The 25,082-nt window shown below is 56.7% G+C and overlaps 2 protein-coding genes across 6 annotated transcripts in view; one reads left to right on the top strand and one right to left on the bottom strand.

Annotated features, from left to right (window-relative positions):
- Nucleotides 1-25,082, bottom strand: part of RTEL1 (regulator of telomere elongation helicase 1) — a 363,295-nt gene that overhangs the window by 74,427 nt on the left and 263,786 nt on the right. The gene's annotated exons all lie outside the window — the stretch shown is intronic.
- Nucleotides 1,066-24,581, top strand: HELZ2 (helicase with zinc finger 2). 3 transcript variants are annotated; one of them, XM_061361395.1, is made up of 20 exons: nucleotides 1,066-1,144; nucleotides 5,609-6,742; nucleotides 6,836-7,019; nucleotides 7,620-7,727; nucleotides 8,280-8,803; nucleotides 9,157-9,789; nucleotides 10,576-11,359; nucleotides 12,006-12,081; nucleotides 13,286-16,790; nucleotides 17,542-17,627; nucleotides 17,999-18,130; nucleotides 18,360-18,527; nucleotides 18,770-18,911; nucleotides 19,596-19,712; nucleotides 20,159-20,351; nucleotides 21,006-21,140; nucleotides 21,279-21,497; nucleotides 21,799-21,955; nucleotides 22,393-22,560; nucleotides 23,506-24,581. In XM_061361395.1, the coding sequence occupies exons 2-20, from the start codon at nucleotides 5,748-5,750 to the stop codon at nucleotides 23,628-23,630; spliced, it is 8,451 nt and encodes a 2,816-aa protein (XP_061217379.1). In that variant the 5' UTR covers nucleotides 1,066-1,144; nucleotides 5,609-5,747; the 3' UTR covers nucleotides 23,631-24,581. The 3 variants fall into 3 exon arrangements, with proteins under 3 accessions (XP_061217379.1, XP_061217380.1, XP_061217378.1); XM_061361396.1 differs by lacking the exon at nucleotides 1,066-1,144 and adding an exon at nucleotides 5,321-5,448; XM_061361394.1 differs by lacking the exon at nucleotides 1,066-1,144 and having other exon boundaries at nucleotides 5,512-6,742.

Here is a 25,082-nt window from a genome sequence, read left to right as displayed (position 1 = left end):
GGGTGATGCTGGATGGGAGCAGGGTGGGGGTTCCCTCCAAGGCACCCAATGGGTGCAGCCACATGGAGCTGGAAGGTGAAAAGCATCACTTGTCTTCCTCCTTCCTTCGGTGGTGCCAGGAAATGGTCCCTGCCCTCCTTCCCCCTCCACTCCTGGCTCCTCGGTGCTTCCTCCTCCTGCTCCAAGGACAGCCTTTCTTTTCCCCTGCTGACACTGCCTTTGGGTTGGGGCATGGTGTCACCAGCCCTGCCGTGCTCATCCCTCAATGGAAGGATTTAACAGCACTGCTGCCAGTGGGACAACTTCACCTTGAGTGGCTGCAACCTTCCACAGCCACTTGTGGTAGGGGGTGAGTTAGCTTGGTGCTGCTTTCCAGGGTGTGCAGCTGCCTGATGGAATGGGGGTAACTTCATTAGGGAAGGCTGGGACCTGGCTGCATCGCTGGGCACAGCCTCTGGCCTGCAGGGCTGTGCTTGCTGAGGCCTCATGCCCAGGCTCTGCCATAGCCCCGGTGCTGTGGTGTGGTCCTGGGGCTGGAGGGGAGTTAGAGGAACCTCCTGGGCCTTTTGCTTGGATGTCTATGTTCCAAGGGGGGGTCTTGGGCTGCTGCACTTCCCATCCATCCATGTGTGTCACCCTCAAATGGACACCACCACCACTTGTGTCATGTTAGGGCTGTGTTGAGCTGCTGCAGGATTGGCTCAGGGGGCTGTGATGGGGCGATGCTGGAGGGATGAGGAGCCCCCTGCATCCAGGGTGATGCTGCTGGTGCAGTGTCCTGCAGCTGGGGATGCAGGTCTTGTTACCAGAGGTGTGGGTGCTGCAGCCCTGCACAGAGCAAGCACCCAGCTCACCCCAGGGCACCCTCGTCGCGATCAGGCTCATTTGGGGGCTGGTGCTGACGGTTTTTGGCTTGAGGTTGGACTTTGTCAACCGGGAGTACCTTGGCTGGGAAGCAAACGGAAAACGAAAGTGATGCTGATGAACAGAAAGGAAACCAGCGCGGGGCCCCTCCCGGAAGCCCTATTTAAGCGGAGGCTCAGCCGCTGCCGGGTTGGAGACCGGGGGACCGGGACCGCTCCGCTTCGTCTCCGCTTCGCTCCCCCCGGAGCCGGCTTCGACCGCTGGAAGAGACCGAGCGCGGGTGAGCAGCGGCGGCGGCGGCGGCGGGGGTGCAGGACCGGGATGCGCGGGGGGGGGGGGGACACGGGACCAGGGTGGGAAACGGGGGGGGATCGGGGCAGAGCTGGTCCCGATGGCAGCGGGTGCGGGCAGCGCTGCCGTCGCCCAACGCCGGCTCCCCCCGCCCTGGTGCCGGTACCGGCTCCGGCTCCGGCTCCCCCCGGTGCCCGCGGGCGGGGCGAGGCGGGGCCGCCGTGATGCAATTTCCGCGAAGTCCGGCCCCGGTTTGAATGCGGGGAGGCCCCAGGAAGAAACCGGCGGCGGCGGCGGCGGCGAGACCCCGGCCCCCCACCCTACCCCCGAGGCGGCGGCGGTGAGAGCGGCGCGGGGGGGCTCCCGTGGACCGGGGCGGCGGGGAGGGGGGGATCGGCGCTCCCGGTAGCCCCCATTGGGCTCTGCGGAGCTGCACTGCGCGGGGAGCTCCGGGGGGCTCATCCCGGTCCTGCCCCGGCTCGCAGCATCCCTGAGCCTTGCGGGGGGGGGGGGGTCACGGTGTTGGGGTGCGCAGCCCCGGGCAGGAGCATCCCAGCAGCGCTGCCCTAACGGGGGATGAGGGTGGGAGCTCCCAGTGTAAAGTGAACTTCTTATACTGGGGTAATGGGAACGCGGTAGTGAGGGGAGAGGTGCCCGGGCAGCGGTGTCACGGTGTCGCTTGGCAGCAGCCAGCACGGTGCCAGCTCCCTGGGTGGGACACGGTGTGAATTGTGTTGATGGAGGTGACTGGGGTGAGGAGGGGCCCCGGGAGCCTCTAAGGTTGCTTTTGCCCAGGAGGCAAATACCAAAGAGGGGTGCGATTTCCGTGCAGCCAAATAACTGGAGGCGATGGGGTGGCACCAGCGGTACCAAACCCCTCCAGCCCGCCTGGTCGCTGATGGGGAGCTGGGGGATGCTGCACTGGTCCCACATCGCTGCTCCGAGTGCCCACACTTGAGAGAGCAAAAACTCCCCCAAGTCCCAGCTCCGGTGCTTGGCAGGGACCAGTAACCGGGTCCGGGTCCTACCCGTGGGTGCCACAGGCCTGTCCCCATCCCGGCACCCTGACCCCCTCACCGGCTCTGAGCGAGGGGCACTTGGCTTACTCCAGCGTAGCCGTTGCCTAATCCCTGTTAATCATTAAGCAGGCAGGACCTGACAAAAGGCCGCCGGGATGGCGGCGGGGGCCGAGCGGCAGCGCTCGGTCACGGGGAGCGTTCCCCCAGCACGGCCACGCTTCCATTGCCCATTCCCAGGGAGACGGGGTCATTCCCTGTGTCAGCGCGGGCCTGGGGATCGCGGTGGGCCTGGCCCTGCCCTGGAGCATCTTCTAGAGGGCACAGGAAACGCGATGGTGTGGGTCGGGTCGGGCTGGTTCGTAGGGAGGCTGCAGCGGGTGCTTGTGGCTGTGTTGGTGCCTGCCGAGGGCGCGTGTGATGGGGAGAGACGGGGCTGTGGTTGATGCAGGGGTGGGTGTACCATAAACCACCCGCAGTGACTCGTTTCGCCCGTCAGTGGGTGCCAGTGGCTTTAAACACCCGGCTGGGCTGTTCAGGACCGCGGGGAAGAGGTTGCTTTGCTTAAAACGTGCAGAAATCTGCTTGCAAAGCATGGGCTGGGTGGTAAATCGTGAGCTCAATCTGCTCCCTCTTCCCTCCGGGCTCTTGGATTTTGCCCTGTTGATATCAGAGGTTTGTTATCAGTAAGAGAGCTGTCTCCTGGCGCACCTCCCCACGCTTCCCTGTGCCTGCATCTTTCCTCCATCCCGGCCTGGATTGCAAAAGCTCCCGTAGCTTTTCCCCCCTTTCTTTCCTGGTATAAGATGGGTGTAGAGAGGAAGAGGCTTGAAGTTAACTTCAGTGCTGGTGCTGTGCGGAGGCTTTAAGAGGGGTTTGCACTTCCCTTTCCTCTTCCCTCCCACCTCCAGCCCCAGAGCGTGTCCTGGCAGCTTGCTCCACATCCAAGGCTTTCTTCAACGAAATAAACAGCAAGGGAATTGACCCTTAAAAGGCGGAATGCTCCCTGTTGGCTTCAGCAAGCTGGGATGTCCTGCCTAGGCATGAATGCCAGCAACACCCCAGCTGTCCTGGATGGTCCTTATGGTTCTTAGGGCTTTTAACCATCAGGTCAGTGTTGTTGCTCCTAAGGACTGCTCCTCCTCTGGGCTCTGTGGATGCACTGGGACCAGGAAGCTCGGCTCCTGCTCCATGGAGCTGAGTGCCAGCAGTCAGATTCCATCCTCTCTTTGTGTACTACCGAGGTATTTTGGAGTTGTGCAACATGCGTGCAGCCGGTGACAAATCCCAGGGCCTTTCCCAGGGCTTGTCCTAAGGAAGAGAATCCCAGAGGAAGGAAGGTGAAACTGCTGTCCGAGGGAAACTGCAGCATTCCCAAGGCTGCAGATGTTAGCCCTGGTTCAGCTGGGAGCGTGCTGCTCACCCCTGCTGGGTCCAAAGGAGCTGAAACGTATCCCAAAAGGTGCAGGGGTCTCCCTCCCTCCTGCAGCCAGGCATGGGGTGTGCTCAGGACAGACCATGTCCCCCCAAACCTCTGCCTTGGTTCCCAGGGCCAGGGGTTTGGCAGAAGCAGCCTTGGATGCAGGATCTGCATCCCCAGCACTGTGTTGCCTTTGTGGGGACCAGTGGAGCATCCCTTGGGAAGCAGACACAGTGTCCCACTCCTCCTCCTGCCTTTTTGCTGTTTAGAGCTGCTCTCTTGTAGTTTGGTTGTTTCCCAAGTTATTTCATGTCAGTGCAAAGCATCTTCTCTATCTTCTTAAGGGGGATGGCTGTAACCTGCCTGCTCGGCTGGGGCTTTGGGCCTGGGTACCACAGGATGCAGCGCAGGGGTGAGGATGCTGCCTGAGCAGGCCCACGCTGGTCCCTGCAGATGCTGTAGGTTTGGTCAGTTCATAGCTAAGAGGCCAGGCAGAGCCATGGCAGGCCCATGCTGCCCATCACACCGCTGCCTGCATGGGAATGCTGCAAGTAAAGGTTTGGAAGCAACAGCACGGAGATGAGTGGGGGGGATTTAGGTGTTGGCGTGGCCCAGTGACCCAAACCATGGCAGAGGAAGTGGCGGCGCTGCTGTGGGACTCTAATGCAGGGTCTTGCAGCTCACCAAAACACACCCCAATTGTGCCCAGTGCCAGGCCCGCTGCCAGGCCTTGGGAGATAAAGAGGGCTGGTGTTTACCCACTGAGCGCGTGTCCGAGGTACGGAGGGGTGGAGGAGTAGGATGAGGTGATTCCTCCATCGCTTGGCAGTGGTTGGGTGCTGTGCTGCTGGGATGGGGTGTGAGGGGCTCACTGAGGATGAGCTGGGAGCAGGGGGGTGATGCTGTGGCTGCTTCCCCCTTTGGTCCTGGCTCTGTGTTTGCTGCCTGGAGCTTCAGCTGGAGCAGCAGCTTCAGCACTGGCCAAGTTGGACGGGGCTCAGAGCAAACCGCTCTAGTGGAAGGTGTCCGTGCCTGTGACAGGGGTTGGAAGTGAATGAGCCTTAAGGTCCCTTCAACCCAAACCAGGCTGTGGTTCTATGCGTTAAAGGTGAGCGGTATGTCTGCAGGAGCAGCGCGGTTCCCCCCCTGCAGCTGCGAGTGCTGCTCTTCCCTGTGTCACTGCGGAGCTGGTCCTTGGGGCCTGTGGGTCAGAGCTGGAGGCGGATGCTCGGCACGAGGCCGGTGGCTTTCCTTGGCAGCACACCCTGCCCACAGATCTGCCCCAGCGTGCTCCCGGCATGGCCCAGCCACAGAGCGCTGCAGCCGCATCCCAGGGATGCTCCTGGCCTCCGGTTACCCAGGAAACTGCCCCAGTGCAGCCGAGTCCCCTTCCTCTCACCTTCCTCACCACGGGGCCAGGGCTCTCCTGGCTGGGCGGTTACCGGGGTGCCCGCAGGTCCCTGTTCCAACCTGCCAGTCCCTGGCCTCGGATGCTGCATCCGAGGAGCAAAGAGGGCGGCTGCTGCGTTCATGAATCCCAGTTAAACCTTGTGCCGCAGGGGAGAACAGGCTGGGGCTTGGCTCTGTCTGGAGCTGCCGGGATGCACCCAGGGAATAAAGCAGGGAAAAGAAAGAGAAAGTTGGCAGCAGCCAAATGGGGCAGAGGAGGGGATGGGATCAGGAAGAGGAAGTCGGATGGGGTCGGGGGGGAGGTTGGTGGGGACCGTGCCCTTGGGGACAGGCTCCTGCGCTGGGTGGTAAACGCTGATGGGCTGTGGCACACCAGGGACCGAGCTGAGCCCCATGGGGAGCCCTCATTGCTCAGCTGCAGGACGTGGTTCCCTGGGACCTGGGCTGGTGGGTGAAGGGAGATGGGGGATGAAGAGGGGGCAGACCCGGGCGCTTGGGTGCTGGGTGAGGCTCGTGGCTGCCCGGTGGTGAGCGGGGCAGGGCTGTGCCCAGCCAGGGACCTGCTGATGCTTCCTGCTAAGTCTCTTGTTCCTCGTGTCTTTGCCAGGCTTTGTGACCCCGCACCAATGGCTGCCAGGTACGCAGTGAGCTAGGACACGGCTGCCCCATGGCACCTCCTGCCCGCGGCATCTCCTGGTAGGAGCTTCCCACCGTGAAGTTTTGCTCCACGGGACCCAGTGCTGAGGATGCCGCCGGCGAACGGCCCCGCGGTGCCGCTGGGCAAGCTCCAGCAGCAGCTGGACCTGTGCCTGGTGTGCTCCAAGTGCAGCGTGAAGGAGAACGAGATCACCTACCACCTGCGGGACGTGGAGCACAAGTGCATGTACGAGATTCTGCTGGCCCGATGCCGCGGCCGCCGCGGCACGGCGTGGAGGAAGGTGTCCCGGCGGCCGGGCTTCCCCACGCCGGCGCGCTATGCCGTGTGCCGGTACTATGTGATGGGGCTGGGCTGCGGCAAGCACAGGAACCAGTGCACCTTCGCCTGGAGCCCCGAGGAGGCCGCGGTGTGGAACTTCGAGCGGGAGCAGCAGCTGGAGCGGCGCTGGCTGAAGGCGGCCGTGCTGCAGGCACAGCTCGGGGGTCCCCCCGCTGCCACCGCGCACCCCGCGCCCGGCGCCGCTGCCGACATCACCAGTGAGTTCGGGGGCTGCTTCCAGGAGATCTGCCGGCCCTGCTTCTTCAGCTGCCCCCAGCGCATCTCCACCGGTGGGCAAGGCCGGCCCTGCGGGATGCACCGCGCCTGGGAGCCGCTGCTGGTGCACGTGGTGTCGGACAGCCGCAGGAAGCAGCAGTACACGGCGATCCGGCCCTGCCCCGAGTTCATGCCCACCTTCAGCTACTGCCGCTTCGTGTCCAGGGGCCAGGCGTGCCCGCACAGCCCGCAGCGCTGCCAGTACGCGCACAGCGACGTGGAGATGGCCGTGTGGCAGGCGGAGAGGGAGCACGGCTTGGGGCGCGCCGAGCTGCTGCCGCCGGCCGCGGGGAGCGGCGGTGCCGGTGGGGAGCCCGCGGCCATGCACTTGTACTGCCGGTTCTGCATGGTGACCTTCAGCTCGCAGGAGAGCTTCGAGAGCCACTGCGTGTCCGTGGAGCACTTGCAGATGCTCTCGGCGGACGCCTCGGTGCAATGGGTGCACCGTGCGCCGCCGCTCGGGCTCACCAAGTTCTCGCTGTGCAGCAGGTAAGGCACGCACGTGGCGCTGTAAGGATGGGGGGACAGGGTTGGCTCTATGAGGAACCCCACGGAGCACCCGGGACACCTCTCTCTTGCCAGAGTGGACGTGTGTGAAATGGGGAATAGCTGCACCAAGGCGCATTCTGTCGAGGAGCTGCAGGAGTGGATCCAAAGGGTGAAGGTTGCCGTGAAGAAAAAGAAGCAAGCGCTCAAGGAAGGGCTCTTGTCCTACCAGGACCGGCTCATTGCTGATTATAAGACGTGCTCCAACGAGGTGTTGATTGTGAGTTGTGGGTAAGGTGGGAGTGGGGGGGTCTGGCATGTCGCAAGAAGCCTCTTGTGTGAGCGTCACCATCCTAACGGTGATGCAGAAGGGGACGTTGTGATAGGATGGGGGGCGATGGTTTTAAACTGAAAGAAGGGAGATTCAGGCTGGATGTGGGGAGGAAACGTTTTACAATGAGGGTGGTAAAACCCTGGCAGAGGTTGCCCAGAGAGGTGCTGGATGCAGCATCCCTGGAGACATCCAAGGCCAGGCTGGATGTGGTTCTGAGCGGCCCGATCGAGTTGGAGATGCCTGCTCATTGCAGATAACCTTTGAAGGTCCCTTCCAACCCAAACCGTTCTATGGCTCTCTGTAGCATCCCCTTCTGAGAAGAGCCTGCTCAGAGTACTTGGCCACGCTGCTTTGCATCATTTTGTGCCCCAAGGCTGCTGCATCCACTGAGCAGTGGATGAGGACTGAGTGTGAGGATTTACCAAGAGTCCCCTCCTGGGGGGATGCAGGATGAAGTCAAAGGATGCAGCTGGCCCCATGGAGGGCTCTGCAGTGGGTCCCTGAGGGGCTGCCTTCAGTCTCACTCCCCTCATGCCTCCCCTACAGATGTCTGAGCACGTCGAGGGGGTCAGGGTGGTTTGTGAGCAGCCCCTGCTCGTGCAGCTGGAGGACAGGAGGATGAAATACCAGTGGAAGTTCAGGGTGCACTCCCAGGTAAGGCCAGCACAGCGGGAGGCTGGGACCCGCACAGCCCCGGGGCCTTGGGGGGTGTTTGGGTTAATTCTGGTTTCTAGAAGGGGCACCGGGGTTGGGATTTGGGGCTGTCCAAAGGAGGATGCAGGATGGGGATGCGGGAGCAGCCCAGGCTGAGCTGGGGCCGTGTGTGAGGGATGCAGCCACTGTGCCTCCTGTCTCACCTCATTGCTGCTCTCATCACCTCCCACGTGTCACCACAAGTAACAAGGATCAGCTCCTTTCCTGCCCTGGATTTTGTGGGTGTTGGGGGCAAGAGCCTTGCTCTAACTGTCCTCTCCAAGCCCAGTGCTTCCTCTTGACAGCAGACTGGCTCAATTGCCATAGAACTGAAAGCTGAGGTTCTTTCAGACCTCAAAATAACTGTTGTGGGGTTGCAGGAGGTAAAAGCTCCTTTAAGGAGAATCTCAAGTGCTCTGTAGGGCCAGCATAGCAGCAGTTCCCAGTAGGAGAGCCCCATCATTCTCCCACGGGCTGCCCTCACCGCATCCCTGCCTTCTCCTCTCCTGGCAGGTGCCTCTGCAGCACGTGGCCCTACTGAAGCGGGAACCCGGAGTCAGCTTCTACCTCTCTGGGAACGGGCTTTCCCGGGGCCTCCACTACCTCCGTGGGGAGCACGTGGCCAGGCTGCCCACCTCGCCCCCCACGGCGCTGGTGGAGGTCAGCATGGAGAGCTGCACGCTGGGCGTCTTCGAGCAGTGGGTGGTGTTCGACTTCGGCAGCCGCCCCGTGCTCCTGCAGAAGGTGAAGGTGAAGGTGGGCCGGAGGGATGCCCCCCAGCACGTCCCCAGCGGCAGGGAGAGCAGCCGCCTCGTCGACTTCGTGCGGTGGGATAGAGGCAACCGCATCATCGTTCCCAGCGTGGTGAGGTCTGCGGAGGACGTGGCTCTGCTGGCCCAGTACAAGCCTCCTGCTCTGGCGCTGGAATACCAACGGGAGGGCGCTGCAACCGTTCCCATCACCCGCCTCAACTATCGGGAGAGGATGCACAACTTCCTTTTCCGCGAGGAAGAAGCTGAGCAAGCTCTGATTGCCAAGTAAGTGCCGGGTTTGGGTCCGGAGGGGTTCCTTGTGGCTGTGGACCAAAGGCCCATTGCTAACCCTTGGGGCTGTGCTGCTATTGAAGTCTTGTCTCTTCTGGGTTGGGTCCTGAGGCGCCTTCCCAGGAGAGTGGAAACGCGCCAAGGAAGATGGCTTGTTGGGTCCTGATAACAGGGAAAGGGCTGGGTCTTGTCCTGTGGCCATGGATTAGCTCGAAGCACAGCTTCTGTCTCTGCGTGCCCAGGGGCCAGCAGACCCTCTCTGGGTGCAGGTGGCTGCAGCGGGGAGGGTGGTTGCTGAGCTCAGGGGCCGGTTCTCTGCTGTTCATGTGGGTGTTTCCTCCTTGCAGGCTCAACCTGCGGGTCGTCATCTCGCTGACCCCCATCCTGCAGAACCTCTCCATGGGGGCGAAGTTTGCCCTCTCTGGTGAGCTGTTTGCTCAAGTGCCTACCCCTTACAACCTCTCGCCGGACACAGACGAGGGCTATCTGCTGAGCAGGTCTGTGCCCACTGCTTTGCTGGCGCTTGACCCACCTGTAAACAGTCGGGTTTACGAGGTTAACGTGGAGCACAAAGCCACCACGGAGAACACCATCTGGCTGCAGATACCAAAGAGATGCTGCTCAGAGCTGAAGTTCCAGCCAGGCACATCCCACAAAGTGGAAATCCAGTTCCAAATCGACCAGCTGCTGTTCCGGCACTGGCACCAGGCTGTGGACCGTCTGCTGGACGAGAAGCTGGTCCTACCTGATGTCGCCAGTTGCTCTATCCCCTACTCTCTTGGCTCGCCACAGAAAGGGAACAACAAGCAGAAACTCGCCATCTCTTTGATCACAGGCCAGACAATCAGCAGCCGGCAGGTCCCACCTCTCCTCATCTATGGGCCTTTTGGCACAGGGAAGACGTTCACCTTGGCCATGGCCACCATTGAGATCCTCAAGCAGCCCAACACACGGGTGCTGATCTGCACGCACACTAACAGGTCAGCAGGGGTGAGGGAAGAGGCAACCAGAGCTGGGAGCCAGGTCCAAGCGAGCTGGTCTGTTGCTTGGCTGGTGGGATGAGAGGGAGCCAGGGTGGATGAGATGGAGCCGAGCTGCCCTTTCCTTAGTATTCATTTCAATTCCTTGTTTAAATAAGGTCATTTTCATTTGATATGTCTTAAACTGCTGTAGCACTTCCTGCTAGGAAGAAGCCTGGTATGGGAGACTTTGGGGAAGAGGAAATGCAGATCCGCTGTGACTGCCATTGACTCTGCCCTCGGAGAAAGCAGGGCAAGACTGTTATCATCAGAGCAGTTGTGCTCAAAGAGTGTCCACAGGCTGCTACCGCCTTCGTTTGTGATGTATAATAGATGGGTGGCTGCTAATCTTAGCCTCTTTCAGGCTGTCTGCTTGCATTGAAGCTCCTTCTGCAGATCCTGTATCACCCTCGGGCTGTCAGAGGAGAGTTCTGTGTGACCTGGCCCTGGAGAGCAGAAGGGCCACAGGTTTTGTGGAGCACATTGCATCGAAAGATGCCCTAGTCTGAGCTGTCAGCTTCTGGTTTAAACCATACTCAAAATAGGCTTGGAATTGGTGGCTGCATAAACAGCACCTTCTCCATGCATATGTGAATATCTCCTGGGATGAGAATATTGTCAGCCAAACCTGGGAGGAGTTGGGGTGTGTATTGGTGGATGATGAGGTAGCGCATTGGGACGATGGTCACAGCATTTGGGAACAGCACTTACAAGCCCTCGATGGTTTCCCCTTTTGTCCCCCTCCAGTGCTGCTGACATCTACATCCGGGAGTACTTCCATAGCTACGTGACCAACAGGCACCCATGGGCTGTTCCCTTGAGGATCATAAACACAGACCGTCCCATCAACCTGACGGACCCCATCACGCAGATGTACTGCTGCCTCTCTCCAGACCAGCGCTCCTTCCGGCACCCCACGCAGGCAGAGATCGACAGGCACCACATCATTATTACCACCTCCATGTTATCCAAGAACCTGAAGGTTCCCCCAGGCTACTTCACCCACATCATGATTGACGAGGCTGCTCAGATGCTGGAGTGTGAAGCTTTGGTTCCACTCTCCTACGCCACTTTCGAGACCCGGATTGTCCTTGCTGGGGACCACATGCAGATCACCCCAAAGCTGTTCTCTGTTGGAGGGGGACAATCTGCTGATCACACTCTGTTAAACCGACTCTTCCAGTTCTACAAGAGAGAGACGCATGAGGTTGCCACGAAGAGCAGGATCATCTTCAATGAGAATTATCGTTCCACTGCAGGCATCATTGAGTTTGTTTCCAAGCACTTCTACGTTGGCAAAGGCAATGTTATCACAGCCAGTGGGAACATCCCACCCCATCCCAAAATATACCCACTCATGTTTTGCCATGTGTCTGGTGGGGCTGAGAGGGATATGTCCATGATTTCTTGGCACAACACCTCCGAGATAATACAAGTGATTGAGAAGGTGAAGGAGATCTATCGGAGGTGGCCGGATGAGTGGGGTGTCCGAGATCTGAAGAGCATCTGTGTGGTCTCCCATGGGATGCAGGTAGGAAGGAGAGCTACACGTTCCCCACTTGAAGGGGCTGCACATGCACTGCTGAGTATGCTATGAACACTCCCTAGTGAATTCTGGACTCTATCTGTGACAAACCCATCCCTTGTGCTAGTGAAAATGAGGAAGCTGGGGTCTTGCATGCCATCAGTGCCTTTTTGTGGTGCTCCCCGTTTGGATAGCGTGCCGTGGGTGGTCAAAGAAAGGTGCCTCATGGTGGCATGGTTTAGTTGAAGGTTTCTTTCAGCATCTTGGGACTGCTCTGAAGGAAGTTCTTCATTGTGAGGGTTCTGAGGCACTGGAATGGGTTGCCCAGGGAAGCTGTGGATGCTCCATCCCTGGCGGTGTTCAAGGCCAGGTTGGACAGAGCCTTGGGTGAGATGGTTTAGTGTGAGGTGTGGCAGGGGGGTTGGAACTGGATGATCTTCAGGTCCTTTCCAACCCGAACTGTTCTATGATCTTCTGGGCAGTTTAACTATGGGGCAGCCTATGGGCATTGATGACAGCCCAGGACGTGTGGCTGTTGTTGAGTAACTTGTTTGGGGAAGCTGCAGCTGAGAAGGGTGAGGGACCTTGATGCTGGACGGGGACATTTCTGAGCTGGACCCGTGTTCAGTTGCGCCTCTTTCTTTCCGACCAGGTTTCTGCAACAAGGCAAGAGCTGAGGAAAAAGCAGCTACAAGATGTGGTGGTAGAAAACTACGAGAACCTGCCAGGTTTGTGTCTTGGGCAGCAGCTGGTCAGGCCTGCCTGCGTTTGAGCTCTTCTGTGGGCTCTTTCGCAGTCATGTTATGGGACAGGAGAGTCTGCAGCAGCTACAGCCGCTGTGTCATAGGCAGAGGGAAGGGACGCTGGGTCGTCAGCAGAGGTCTTTCCAGCATCTCCATGTTGTCCTCATTAAAACGGAAAAGGCAGGCTGACCCCATGGCAAAATACCTCCCTGGGAGGCTGCGTGGGGTGCTTTGAGGCAGAGCTGCCCCCCCCATGGCTCTGCCACCACCACAGCCCAGGGAATGATGATTAGGAGGGAGTGCCTGGAAATCCTTTGGCTGATTTCCATCCCCTCCTGGCTGGGAATTCTTTGATTTCGCCTTTTCCTTAGTGAATAAGGTTTCCCACTGAGGTCAATCTGCACCCAGCTCCTCTCAAATATAGGCCCTTGCTTCGTGGGAGGGTGAAAACCCCCGAAGTGAGATCCCAGGGACTTGGGCATGTGTGAATCATGTGAAGCCTCTGTGGGAGAGGCTGATGAGGGAAGGGAATTGAAACCAGGATGGGCTGTGGGTACCGGTCACAGCAGAAATCCCAGCCCAGCTCAGTGCAGGAGGAGCCTGCTGCTCTGATGACGGGAGAGGGACAGGGCTCGGGATTTGTCCTTAAGGATTTAGTTTATGATTCATCCATGGACTTATTATTATTATCTCTTTATTGTGCAGCTGGGACTCCTCGTGGTGAGAATAACCAACCCCTGGGGTGTGCTTCTGACCTCCACACCCTTTCTTCCCAGCTCTGAAATCACCAGGGTGCCTCTCGCTGTTTATTTGTCCTTGAGGGGAGAGGGGTTCTTGTCACTGCTCCTGTTCCCCTCGGTGCCCTGAGGAATGTGGGGTTCACAGAAAACCCTGTGCTGGTGAGGAGGGGCTGCTGGGGGCTGCAGGTGGCACTGAGCATGCTGGGCTGCTCCAGTGCCTCTCTCCCATCTCCAGGCATGCAGGTGGTGCTGGCCTCATGGTGTCCATCCTGGTGCATGCCTGGAGGCCCTCACAATCCCCAAGAGCTGCTTGATCACACCAGGGCACTCCCATGACTCAGCCAAGCGAGGTTACATCAGCCCATGGCCACGTAACGCAGCGTTAGACGGGCAGGGTCTTCTCTGTCGGGGTCCCATGGGTGACTTCTCCCTTGTCCCCTCCGGTGCAGGGCGGGAGTTCCGGGTCATCATCATCAGCACGGTGCACACCAGCGAGAGCCTGCGCTCCTTGGCCTCCCACCACCTCGAGTTCTTCAACGAAGCCAGAGTGCTCAACACCATCATGACCCGGGCACAGTCGCTGGTTGTTGCGGTGGGGGATGCGGTGGCCTTGTGCTCCCATGGCCAGTGCAGCAAGATCTGGAAGCGCTTCATCCAGGAGTGCATTGAGAAGGAGAGCATCTTCCCAGAGGAGCTGACAATGGCCCAGATCAAGCAGGCTGCGTGCGACAAGGAGAGCTGGAGCAGGAGGAGCCCGGAGGCGGATGAGGAGGACAGCGACACGGATTCCTGGAGCTCTGAGGCTGAGAGCATGAACCCCGATGACCCCATCCTCCAGGAGCTCTTAGATGAGAGCAAGAACATGCTGGTGACGGTGTCTGAAGAAGGGCTGCTGAATGTGAAGTCTGAGTCTTCAAGCCTGTGGGAAGACAGGCAGGAGTACGTCAGCTTCTCTTCTCAGATGATGCAGGAGTACCTGCACATGCACCCCAAAATGTACAAGAGGTGCGAGCTGGTCAAAGAAGGGTTTGACAGAGCTTCTGCCTTCACCCTCAACGACTCCCCTGCCATGACCATTCAGATCAAAGGCAGAGTTCACTGTGGAACTGCTTTCACCGGGGACGAGGTGCTGGTGGAGATCCTGCAGAGAAGCACATCTGACAGCGGCAGCCACCGTCCGCAGGGGAAGGTGGTGGGCGTCCTAAAGCGCAGGGACAGGGAGCGCACCTTCATCTGCATGATGGATGAATTTGATCCCCGGGTGATGATACCCATCGATCCCACGGTCACCAAGATATTCGTCCCAGGGCTGAAAGAGAAACCCAACGTCATTCCCATCCGCAGGCTTGTCAATGGGAAGTACAGAGTGGTCAGCTGCGAGAAGATCAGCCAGGAGATGAGGAGATGCCAGTTGTTCTGCGTCCAGGTTATCACCTGGCGGGAAGGGTTTTACTACCCCTTGGGGATAATAACGGAGGTAACGCATGCAGCACTGACTTTGGAAGAAGGCTTAAAGATCCTCGGCTTAGAGTATGGTCTGGAGAAGAAATACCCAGCTGCTGTCACCAAGGAGGCAGCCAGGTATCCTTCCAGCAGCAAACTGAGCTTCAGCAAGGAAAACCTGAAGGACTGCCGGAGTTACCTGACCTTCACCGTTGACCCCGACGGTGCCAAGGATTTGGATGATGCTATCAGTGTCAGGGATCTTGGGCATCACTACGAGATTGGGATCCACATTGCAGATGTAGCTGGCATCATTCCCAAAGGCAGTGCCTTGGACCTGGAAGCCAAGAAGCGGGGGGTCACCTACTACGCTCCCAACCAGGAGCCTCTGTGCATGTTCCCACCCCACATTAGCCAAGACGTCTGCAGCCTCCTGCCGCAGAAGGATCGTCGGGTGATCTCCTTGTTTGTCACCATAGAAAAGGGGACTGACGAGATGCTAAAGGAAGTCTTCGCCCTCTCTGTGATCCGCTCGGACAGGCAGCTGTCCTACGAAGAGGCGGAGCTCCTCATTAAGGACCACTACAAGGGAGCAGGACAGGCCCTCTCTTTCGGTACCCTAGAGGACTGCATAGCAGTGGCTTATCACTTCTCCAGGATCCATCGGAAGTTTCGGCTGCAGGAGGACTGTTTCTATGACCGGCTGGACGAGGAAAGCTCCCCAGGGAACAGGGGGTCCCATCAGATGATAGAGGAGTTAATGATCATGTTCAACAGTTTTGTGGCTGAGTTCCTCACCAACCAGGGGGACACCAGAAGTGTCACTCCTCTCCGGTGTCAGTGCGAGCCAAACCCTAAGCAGTTAATACACATGAAAAACAAATACAGCCACATGCTCCCTTTGTCCATCCACCTCTCGCACCACCTGGGAGAGGGGACTCCTGCCCGAGACTCCAATAGAAACACGGCGTTCAGCCTCCTGGTCCCCATCTGGGAGCACCTGCTGTCAGCCGCCACTGCCCAGGACTTCCAGAAGATGCTGGACCTCATTGCTACTGATGACATCCACCCAGAGCTGGCCCCGCTGGCCCTGGAGTTCAGGAGGCTGCTCAGCCGCTCCTATTTCAGTCGCTCCAACTCCACCGTGGAGTCGAAAGCGGGCCATTACTCCCTGCACGTGGACTCGTACACGTGGGCGTCCTCTCCCATCCGTCGGTACATGGATGTCGTGGTCCAGCGGCACCTTCACTCCGTGCTCGGCAATAAGCCCATCGTCTATTCTTCGGATGACATTGAGTTTCTCTGCCATGACTTCAACAGGAAGAATTCCCAGGCGGTGACGTATGAGAAGAGAGCCCGCTGCCTGCAGATGACCACCCAGCTGAAGGCTCAGGTCCTGCAGAAAGTGGCCTTTGTGGTGGATGTCGAAGCGTTGAGCAAACACTTTAAAGTCCTGTTTCCACTGAACAAAGAGAGTCTCCCGGATCCCCAGGTCATTAACTACAGGTCTCTTCAGCTGGTAGAGCAGCCCATGTTCATGGAGCAGCAGAGCATCATCAGGCTGACGTGGAAGAGGAGGGTGTACTCTGCGGAGAAGATGAAGGAGCACAGCCTGCAGGAAGGAGTTCTCCTCAACCGCAGTGTCACCCTCTTGGGCACCCAGACCTGGCAAGAGGTGCTTGCAGCCATCAGGAGCGAGGATTTTGAGAAGGCTGCCTCCCTCCTTCAGAATAGCAAGGACCTGTGCCAGAGGGTCATGGGCTGGGTACAGAAGAGCCGGTGCTTGCACTACGTGCAGCTTTCCCTGGAGCTCAAAGCTGGTGACACGCTGCAGTTCCAGCTCACCACTGATGTCTACCGGGGCTTCCTGGTGCCCTTTGTGCAGCTGTGGTGCGTGGCACCGGGGTTCGATGTCTGCCTACAGCACACGGAGAAGCCCATCGATTGCTTCTCTCCCTATGCCACGCTGCAGTCCAAAGACAAGTACAAGAACGCAGCGGAGTATAACAAGGTGTGGATGCTGATGAGTGCCATGGAGTCTGCTTCATGTGCCGTGGCTGAGAATGACTCCATTGTCCTCCACGATGTCAAAATAACCTGGGCAGAGCAGAGGACAAGCAAAGGGCAGCTGCAGGGGAGCTTCCGCCTCAACAAAGCCTGTTTGGAGGAGTGCTCCATCGAAGTGGACTTCAGCCACTGTTACTTGTGCATTCGCTTGGGTGGGCTGAAGCTTCAAAGAGATGAGGAAAGCCTTAGCCAGAGCCTCCAGAATCTGACTTTGCTTAACAAGGGCAGGTCAGAGAGCAAACTTGTGGTTGATCCTGATACCTACACCTGGGTGGCTCATGGGGTGACCGAAGAGTTCAGCGACGAGGAGAAGTCGGACAGGTCGAGCCAGCATACGATGAACTTTTACATCCACTATATGTCTATGGAGAACATCCCTGTGGAAATCTTGGAGGCCTCTGCCAGGTTCACGGTGGAGCTCATCCCAAAGACGCTGCCAGACGTGTAAGTGTGCTTCGTGGTTGTGCTCTGGTCCATGCAGAGCAGCGGTTTCCTGCAGGACTGCTTAGCTGCATCCAGACAAGGCTTTGCTTGCTGTTGTGGCTGGTCCCCTGACAAACACAGATGGCCACTTGCTCTTCTGGTCGACCCTGAGAATGGGGAGATAGGGGACATTTCCCCAGGCATCTGCTTTGGGTGTTACTGGGTTGCTGCAGCGATGTGTCATAAAATGCAGTGGGAAACACTGGATCAGGGTTTGCTTAGAAGTGCTCCCTGATTTCCCAATCATTCCCCTTTGTTGTTGCTGTGAAGCAAGGTCTGCTCTTGTTAAAGCCAAGTTGATGTCTAGTTCACCCTTCCCTGCACACAGCATGGGCTGTACCTGTGACTGCTCCGCCTTCATCAGGGCAAAATGTGTTTCCTTTTGGATTTTAGGAAAATTTCCTTTGGATTTTAGGAAAAAATTGGAAGCTAATCCAATAAAATGGGGAGGGCCACAATAAAATGGAGCTGGAATGGAAGTTGTGCTCCTTGCTCTCAGCATCTTTACAAGCTGAGCTCCTCAGACAGTTGAGAAATAGCCCCAGATGCAAAAGAGCAGAGTAACGGTTTGGTTTAAGTTCTTTATGGGAGGATTTAATGCAACCCCGTAGCAGAGAGGAAGGGCTAAGCAGGGCAGTTGTACAAAGCTGTATGTTGGTTGTCAGTAGTTTACACAACATTCCATTCATTCTTCTTTTGCCCTGTCTGTCAGACGGAAAGAGAAGGCAATCTGGAAGCTCAACTACGCCTCTGAGCTCGCTAAAAGCATCGCCCTTGGCCATGAACCTCCTAAAAGAGGTAGGTGCAAATATTCACCTTTCTTACCTTGTGGCTGCTTGCTTCTGGCCAGCTTCTGGGGGTCACTGCCATGGGGGTTACACTCCCAGACCAGGAGGTTTCCCTGGCAAGGGGAGGAGAGGAGCTGCTGGCTTGGCAGAGGGAAGGTAACAGGGAATGCCCTGTGGAGAGTGGCACGGGTGATGTTTTAATCCCCTGGGCTCACGGAGAAGGCTCGTGGGCAGAACATCTTGGTATGGGACAAGGATTCCCTTTAGGTGGTCTTGTAACTGCGGCACACTGGGTACCTGCTGCATCCCCCTGTTGAATCACTCGTGTGTGTCTCCAGTAACCCTCTCTGAACTTGCTCTCTTGGCTCTTTGCTCTAACAGTGGCAACGTCCAAAATCCTGCAGCGAAAATCCTTTGATATCCCTGGCAGCGAGAGGAAGCTGAACGAGAGTCAGAACCAGGCCATTCTGAATGCTCTGAGGAGGTCCTTCACGCTCATCCAAGGCCCACCAGGTAAGGCTGGGGGGACAGCACAAATAGGTTGTTATGAGAGACAGGTTCATCTGTTGCTTTCCATAGGACCCTTGGCTACAGGAGGAGGTAGCGTGGGTTGGCATCACCCAGAGCTGTTCAAGGCAGACCCCTCAGTTCTTGGTTTTATTTCATGACTGATCATCCAGATGCTGGTGTAGAGCATGGGTGTCATGGTTAAAGTGTTCTCACAACCTCTTTGTTTTTGTAGGCACAGGGAAAACCGTTGTTGGAACTCAGATTGTGTACTGGTTCCATAAGCTGAATGAGGATAGCGTTGAGAAGGATAAACTACTACCTGCTGATGAAGAAATGGCCAAGGGGAGAAAGTGCATCTTGTACTGTGGCCCATCCAACAAGTCTGTTGATGTTGTTGCCGGTAACTATTGGGTTTGAGCTCCTCAAGTGGCTTGCACTGGTGGGAAGGAGAACATGTGGCTGTGAGCAGGGGTAGGGGGACAGAAAGCAGAGCTGGTCCTTACAGAAGACCAGAGGTGAGGACCAGAGAAGGTGGGGTTGATGAGTGAGGGGTGGGGAGAAGAGGGCACCTCACCGGCCATGAGCCTTCTGAGCATCACCAGTGCCTGGTGCTGTCTGAGCAGACCTGTTCTCTCTCCCTAGAGATGCTGCTGAAGATGAAGAGCCTGAAACCACTGAGGGTCTATGGGGAGGCCATTGAGGCGATGGAATACCCGTACCCAGGGAGCAACCGGCACCTCTACCGCAAAGCCCTGCGGGATGCAAAACCAAAATACGAGCTCAGGTAGGACCTTGTGGCCCTGCAGGCTCTGAGGGTGCTGGGGAGGGATGTGTTCTGCACTGGTAAAGCTCCACAAGCCAGAACAAATGTGGTTTCCTGCTGTGGAGCAGCATTATTAACCTGCCTTGCAATGAATTTTTCCATGTTGGAGGTGGATAGTCTAATGCAGGACCTGGTCAGGAAGGCCAGGTTGTTGAAAAGGTCCTAGAGTTTTCATCTTTTGGTTTTGAATGGCTCTAAAACTCTCTGAGTTTATAGAATCCAAGACTCCCAGACTGGTTCATGTTGAAGGGACCTTAAAGCTCCTCCAGCTCCAACCCCTGCCACGGGCAGGGACCCCTTCCACTGGAGCAGCTTGCTCCAAGCCCCTGTGTCCAACCTGGCCTTGAGCACTGCCAGGGATGGGGCAGCTACAGCTTCTCTGGGCACCCTGTGCCAGCACCTCAGCACCCTCACAGGGAAGAGCTTCTGCCTCAGAGCTTCATTCCTCCTTGCAACTGCTGCAGAGAAGTGGGTGCATGTCGTGTCCTCAAGGGTGAACTGTGAGGTCTGTAGAGATGGGACAGTCTGGCTGTGGCTGTTTTAGCTAACGGGGTTTCTCTACATAGCAGGTGAGGTCTGCTTCAGTGTAGAGATCACTTGGGTCTGCGTTGGGGGAAGTTATTTATGTGCTGGCTCTTTCTTCAGTGAAATAATCCTGCATCACCGCATCCGCCGGCCGCCCAACCCTCACTGGCGGGAGATCTGCAACTTCGACTCCCGCATGAAGAAAGATGAGCAGATAACAGAAGATGAAACCAAGAAGTGAGTAGAGCCCCTGGGGAGAGGTGGCTGCCGCTGGCCATGTCCCACCCCTCAAGCCCTGCCTGTGCAGCCATCTCTTGCCCCTGTGAGAAGAGGTTTGGGCTGTACCTGCTAAGGCTCAGCTGACACAAACTCATAGACTGGGGGAACCCCAGTGGGTTTGTCCTGGCTTATGGAAGCCAAGGACACTTCTGCTCTGGTGCTGTTGTCTATCTGGACCAAAAGTCCTGTTAGGTGTTTGTGGCACATGCATCCTCCACCATAAACCCAAGTAGGTTTCCTATAGCGCCCATCCCAAACCCTTTTCTGGATGCACCAGCTCATTCCAGGGAAGGAGATGGAGCCATAATCATTTAGGAAAGCATAGCCTCTGCCTGGTTCCTGCAAGGGGAACCTTCAGCTGTGTCCCTTATGCATAACCTGGTGTCTTCTGCATTGACCACCAGGTACAAAATCCTGCTGTTGGCTGCTCGTATGTATGAACTGAGACGACACGATGTCATCCTGTGCACGTGCTCCGCCGCATCTGCCCCCTCCCTGGAGCAGCTCAATGTCAAGCAGATCATCATCGATGAGTGTGCCATGTCCACGGAGCCCGAGACCCTCATCCCCTTGGTCAGCCACCGCCACGCTGAGAAGGTAAGCCCCTTCCAAAGATGTGCCTTTAGGAGGAGCTGCTCAGGGCTCTCAAACCTCTGCGTTTCTTCCACCCCTTCTCATGCTGCTCTTCCAAGCTCTCCCAGGTTTTAAGGTTGTTCTTGGTAGTATCTGTGATGGTTTATCAGTGTTTCAGCCTGGTGCTTCTTTATAGGGTGGGTATCACTCCTACCAACGAACGTCCTCACGCACTGAAACGGGTTGCCCAGGGAAGTTGTGAATGCCCCATCCCTAGTGGTGTTCAAGGCCAGGTTGGACAGAGCCTTGGGTGACATGGTTTAGTGTGAGGTGTCCCTGCCTGTGGCGGGATGGTTGGAAATAGAAGACCTTGGGGTCCTTTCCAACCCAAACTATTCTATGATTCTAAGTACAGAGTATTAACGTGACAAGAAGCATAGAGCAGATCTCAGTGGGCTCACTAGATGATGTCATTCTCCTGTCAGATGGGAACAAGACTCTGTGTTATCCGGGTCAGGATCTGTATGTGATGCCCAACACAGTCTTTGCTTAAGGTTGCTGTAACCATAACATAAAGAGGTAGCAACAAATGCCTGTGTACAAGCAGCCTTTCAAAGAGCTGGTTGCCTTCAGCAATGCCTCCACCCTCACAGCTGAGGTGTCCACTCTTCTCTCCAGGTTGTTTTGCTTGGGGATCACAAACAGATGCGGCCTGTGGTCAACAACGACGTCTGCAAGACCCTTGGCATGGAGACATCTCTTTTTGAGCGCTACCACAACCAGGCGCACATGCTGGACACGCAGTACCGCATGGTGAGTTCCTCCAGCGCCTTCCCTTCTTGCCAGCTTCAGCACGATGGCATTGCAGGCACAACCTGCCCAGGGAGATGCTGCAGGCTGAGGGGTTCCTTGGGGTTTGTTCACCTCAGTTTCTCCCCTTTTCTCTACCAGCACAAAAGCATTTGCAAGTTCCCATCGCAGGAGTTTTATAACTCGCGGCTGAAAACGTGGCCCCAGCTCTTCCGTAAGCCCAGTGTCTTCTACCACAAGGATAACGGCTGCTGCCCCATCATCTTCGGGCACGTGGAGGGGAAGGAGCAGAGCCTCATGATTTCTACTGAGGAGGGAAATGAGAACTCTAAAGCAAACCTGGATGAAGTGGAGCAGGCGGTGAGGAGGGTCCTGGGGCACTGCTGCAGATGCAAAAGCAGGGGTTGTTGTGCTGGGATCATGAAGGGACGATGTGTAGCCGTATAGGATAGAGATCAATGGGGTACAAGTGTCTGCCTGGTGTCCTCTCCGGTCTGGAGCACACCAGGATGCCCCTGCCCAGAGGCAGATATAGGGAAGGGTGACCCAGAGCAGGGACAACAGCACAGCCAGGCTCCATCACTGCTCTGGGGTCAGGGTGCTGGACCGCTGGGTCCCTCTGGCCACCGCTCCCAGGTGAGGAAGACCCTGGTCTCCCCAGGTGAGGATAGCGAAGCAGCTGACACTAGATGGCACCATCCAGCCGGAGAGCATCGCCATCCTGAGCCCCTACAACGCTCAGGTGTCCGAGATCAGCAAGAACCTCCAGAAGGAGAGGATCCGAGGGGTGACCGTCTGCACCATCGTCAAGAGTCAAGGTGAGGCTGGCAGGAGAGGGGAGGGTTGGGTCTGTTCTCTCCTGCCTTCCTGAGGGCTGAAGGAACACCTCACAGGAAGGGTCTTTGAGCAAATCTGACACTAGGGTCAATTCAGCCATGGAGGAAGCATCCCTAGGCCCGATTTCTGCGTGCTTTGATTATAACAAATCCTCTGGAAGACTTCAAGAGTGCTCAAAGAGGGGGAGATTGATGAAGGTGCGAAGGGGGAGGATGCTTGACGGGGTGTTCAAGAGCTGCTGTAACACATGCTCTGTGGAGAGCAACGATCAGCACTCTGCTGGCCTCCCAAGCTGGAGAAACCCAACGGGTGGCAGCCGTTTTGTGGGTCTCACTTGTAGAGCCCCAAGTGTTTTGTAGGGTGGAGGGGTGGCCGGATGCTTCCTTCTACAAACCCAGGGTTCAATTCCGCTTTGTAGGAAGCGAGTGGAGATACGTGATCCTGTCAACCGTGCGCTCCTGTCCCCGAGCGGAGATTGATAGGAGGCCCACCAAGAGCTGGCAGAAGAAGTTCCTGGGGTTTGTCACCGACCCAAACCAGGTCAATGTCGGCATCACCCGAGCTCGGGAAGGACTCTGCATTTTAGGTGGGTCTCCTGGAAGCGAGCACAGGCCCGTGGGGAAGCAGGGTGCTGGGGTGAGACATTGCCGCCCAGGGCAGGGGGCTGGAACTGGATGATCTTCAGGTCCTTTCCATCCCAAACCATTTTATGATAAAGGGGTGGAGGTCCAGACTAGTACAGAGAGCCTGGAGAAGAGAAGCTGCGTGGAGACCTCAGAGCAGCTTCCAGTATCTGAAGGGGGCCTATAGGGATGCTGGGGATGGACTCTTCATTAGGGACTGTAGTGATAGGACAAGGGGTGATGGGTTAAAACTGAAACAGGGGAAGTTCAGATTGGATATAAGGAGGAGGGTGTGAGGGTGGTGAGGCACTGGAATGGGTTGCCCAGGGAGGTTGTGAATGCTCCATCCCTGGCAGTGTTCAAGGCCAGGTTGGACAGAGCCTTGGGTGCCATGGTTTAGTGTGAGGTGTGAGTGCCCATGGCAGGGGGGTTGGAACTGGATGATCTTAAGGTCCTTTGCAACCCTAATTATTCTATGATTCTAACTGATGGTCTTGCTTTCCTCTTTGAGATGTCTGTGGGTTTGAAAGTGGTGTGTCTGGGCAATCTGGAAAGTGGAGAGCATGCACGGCTCATACGCAATGTGTACTGTTGTTTCTTCTCACCCTCTGGTTGGGACCACATGGTTTCTGTCCCTTGCAGGCTGGAGCAATCTCCTAACAGACTTTGGCTGCTTAGTTCCCTCCTAATCACAAGGAGGCTGCGATGTGTAGGGAAGCTGCTCACCGAGGTGACAGCTCAGAAAGGGAGCCGGGATCTCACAGAGCTCTGGCTCAAGGAGGTGTCCCCATGAGTTACCCAGCACCGTTAGGCTGGAAGGGTCAGACAGGAGTTTCTGTGGCTGGTGTGTGATGTTGTTCAAGCCTCTTCTGGCCACTAACCTGCTGCCCCCCCCTTTGTGCCACCAGGGAACCGGTACCTCCTGGAGTGCAACCCGTTGTGGAGGAGACTGCTCCAGCATTACAGGCAGCAAAACTGCTACACTGCAGGCCATGACATCTTAGTCAAGAAGAATCCAGCCTTCCACCGGTGAGGATGGGCTGTGCCTCCACTGTTCCCTCTCTGCCTGAACTGCGTTACGTGTGCCTTGGGAAGGACGGAATCTTTCCATTATTGAATCACCCATGGAGCCAGATGCTGTGTGCAAGACGTTTCCTGCACAGCCACAGCTCCCCTGCAGTGCCTGCTTTGGCACCTTGGGGTGTTTAAATCAGTGCAACCTTGGATAGGAACCTTCAGCTCTAGGAAACCAAAAACCATTGGAAACGCATGGATGGGGATGTGACTTGATCAATGGTGATGCTGGTTTTTAACCAGAAGATGCTCAGCGGAGCCTCCATCCTGCCTGCCAGCGTAGCTGTGCTTTGGGGACCAAATACTTAATCCATTCGCAGAGGGTGGAATTCCTGCATGCAACGGAGCCACGCAGCAATCTGCTGTTTGCCATAGAGGACCAAAGCTCCTGAGTGCTACCAGTCCTTTGGAAACCAAGGCCAAGGGGATTTTTAAGGCTTCTCATTTCTCAAAGCAGAAAACCAGTGTGTTTTGTTTTATCGTTGTTTTTAAGTGAAGGAAGAAAGCAAAGAGAGAACCGTGTTCCGCTCTTTGTGCAGCTAAAACGCTCTTCTCTGACCGTGCAAATACCACAGAGCCAAGGCCAAGTTGGTTTTGTACATACATTCACTTGTTCTTTGTGCAAAGGAGGTTGTCCTCAACAGTGTCATGTTAATGGAAAGCAAGGACCTCTTCTTCCAGGAAACGCTGGCATTTGTAAGCGTATTTTAATCTCTTCTGGGTTCCATTTGGGATCTTCTCCTGGGGGAACCCCCCCCTCTTCTTTTCCTACCCCACGTTTTTTTAAAGCTGCTTCTAATTTATTGACTTTTAACTCTGTGAATGGGTTTCACAGTTTTATGGCCTGAGTTTTTAAGGGCGGTGATGGGGAACTGATCAATGTGCCCACAGCTTACGTGTGCATCACGTACTGTTGCTGGTGCGAGGAGCCAAACTGCTGTGAACTGCAAGCCGTGATTCACAAGCCACCCGGGAACGTGTGGCTGGCACTGGTGTAGAGCTCTCTGCTGAATCACGGAGCTGCTTTTTGAAGCATGGTAGTTGGGAGGGAAGGGGTCTTTTATCTCATTTCAGTCCTGAATGTATGAAGTGCCTGCCTCAGCTCTCCCCAAGGCCACGAGCGTGGCTGTCTATGGATGTGGGATGGAGCCAAGGTGCAATCACGGTGGTTTCAGACCAAGTCTATACTGTGCTGGGACCCGAGTCCTCCTTGGTGCAAGCGAGGGGTCCCCAGGGCTTCACAGCACCACAGCCGTGGTGTGCGTGCAACCGAAAGTGCAGCATGGCTCTTTGCAGTGTGGAGGAACGTGCAATAAGGAAAAGTCCTTCGTGAACGCTGTGTTTCTTTCTTCTCATGACTGTGTTGGGCTTGACTCAAGAACTACGGAGAAATTCTGTTGTTCTCTCATTT

This window comes from Neopsephotus bourkii, unplaced genomic scaffold (genome assembly GCF_033783945.1).
Source record: "Neopsephotus bourkii isolate Nb327-2 ecotype Australia unplaced genomic scaffold, CSIRO-AGI_Nbou_v1 NB_1060, whole genome shotgun sequence".
Lineage (NCBI taxonomy): Eukaryota > Metazoa > Chordata > Aves > Psittaciformes > Psittacidae > Neopsephotus > Neopsephotus bourkii.
The sequence above is the reverse complement of the archived record's forward strand: the minus strand, read 5'-3'. Positions and strand labels throughout refer to the sequence as shown.

What these genes read in the sequence shown, in the direction of transcription:
- HELZ2 (XM_061361395.1), top strand. Translation starts at nt 5,748, where the DNA reads ATGCCGCCGGCGAACGGCCCCGCGGTGCCGCTGGGCAAGCTCCAGCAG. An exon ending in GCTCCAACGAGGTGTTGATT is followed by an intron (nt 7,020 to 7,619) that starts GTGAGTTGTGGG and finishes CCTCCCCTACAG; the next exon opens with ATGTCTGAGCACGTCGAGGG. An exon ending in TGGATGAAGTGGAGCAGGCG is followed by an intron (nt 21,498 to 21,798) that starts GTGAGGAGGGTC and finishes TGGTCTCCCCAG; the next exon opens with GTGAGGATAGCGAAGCAGCT.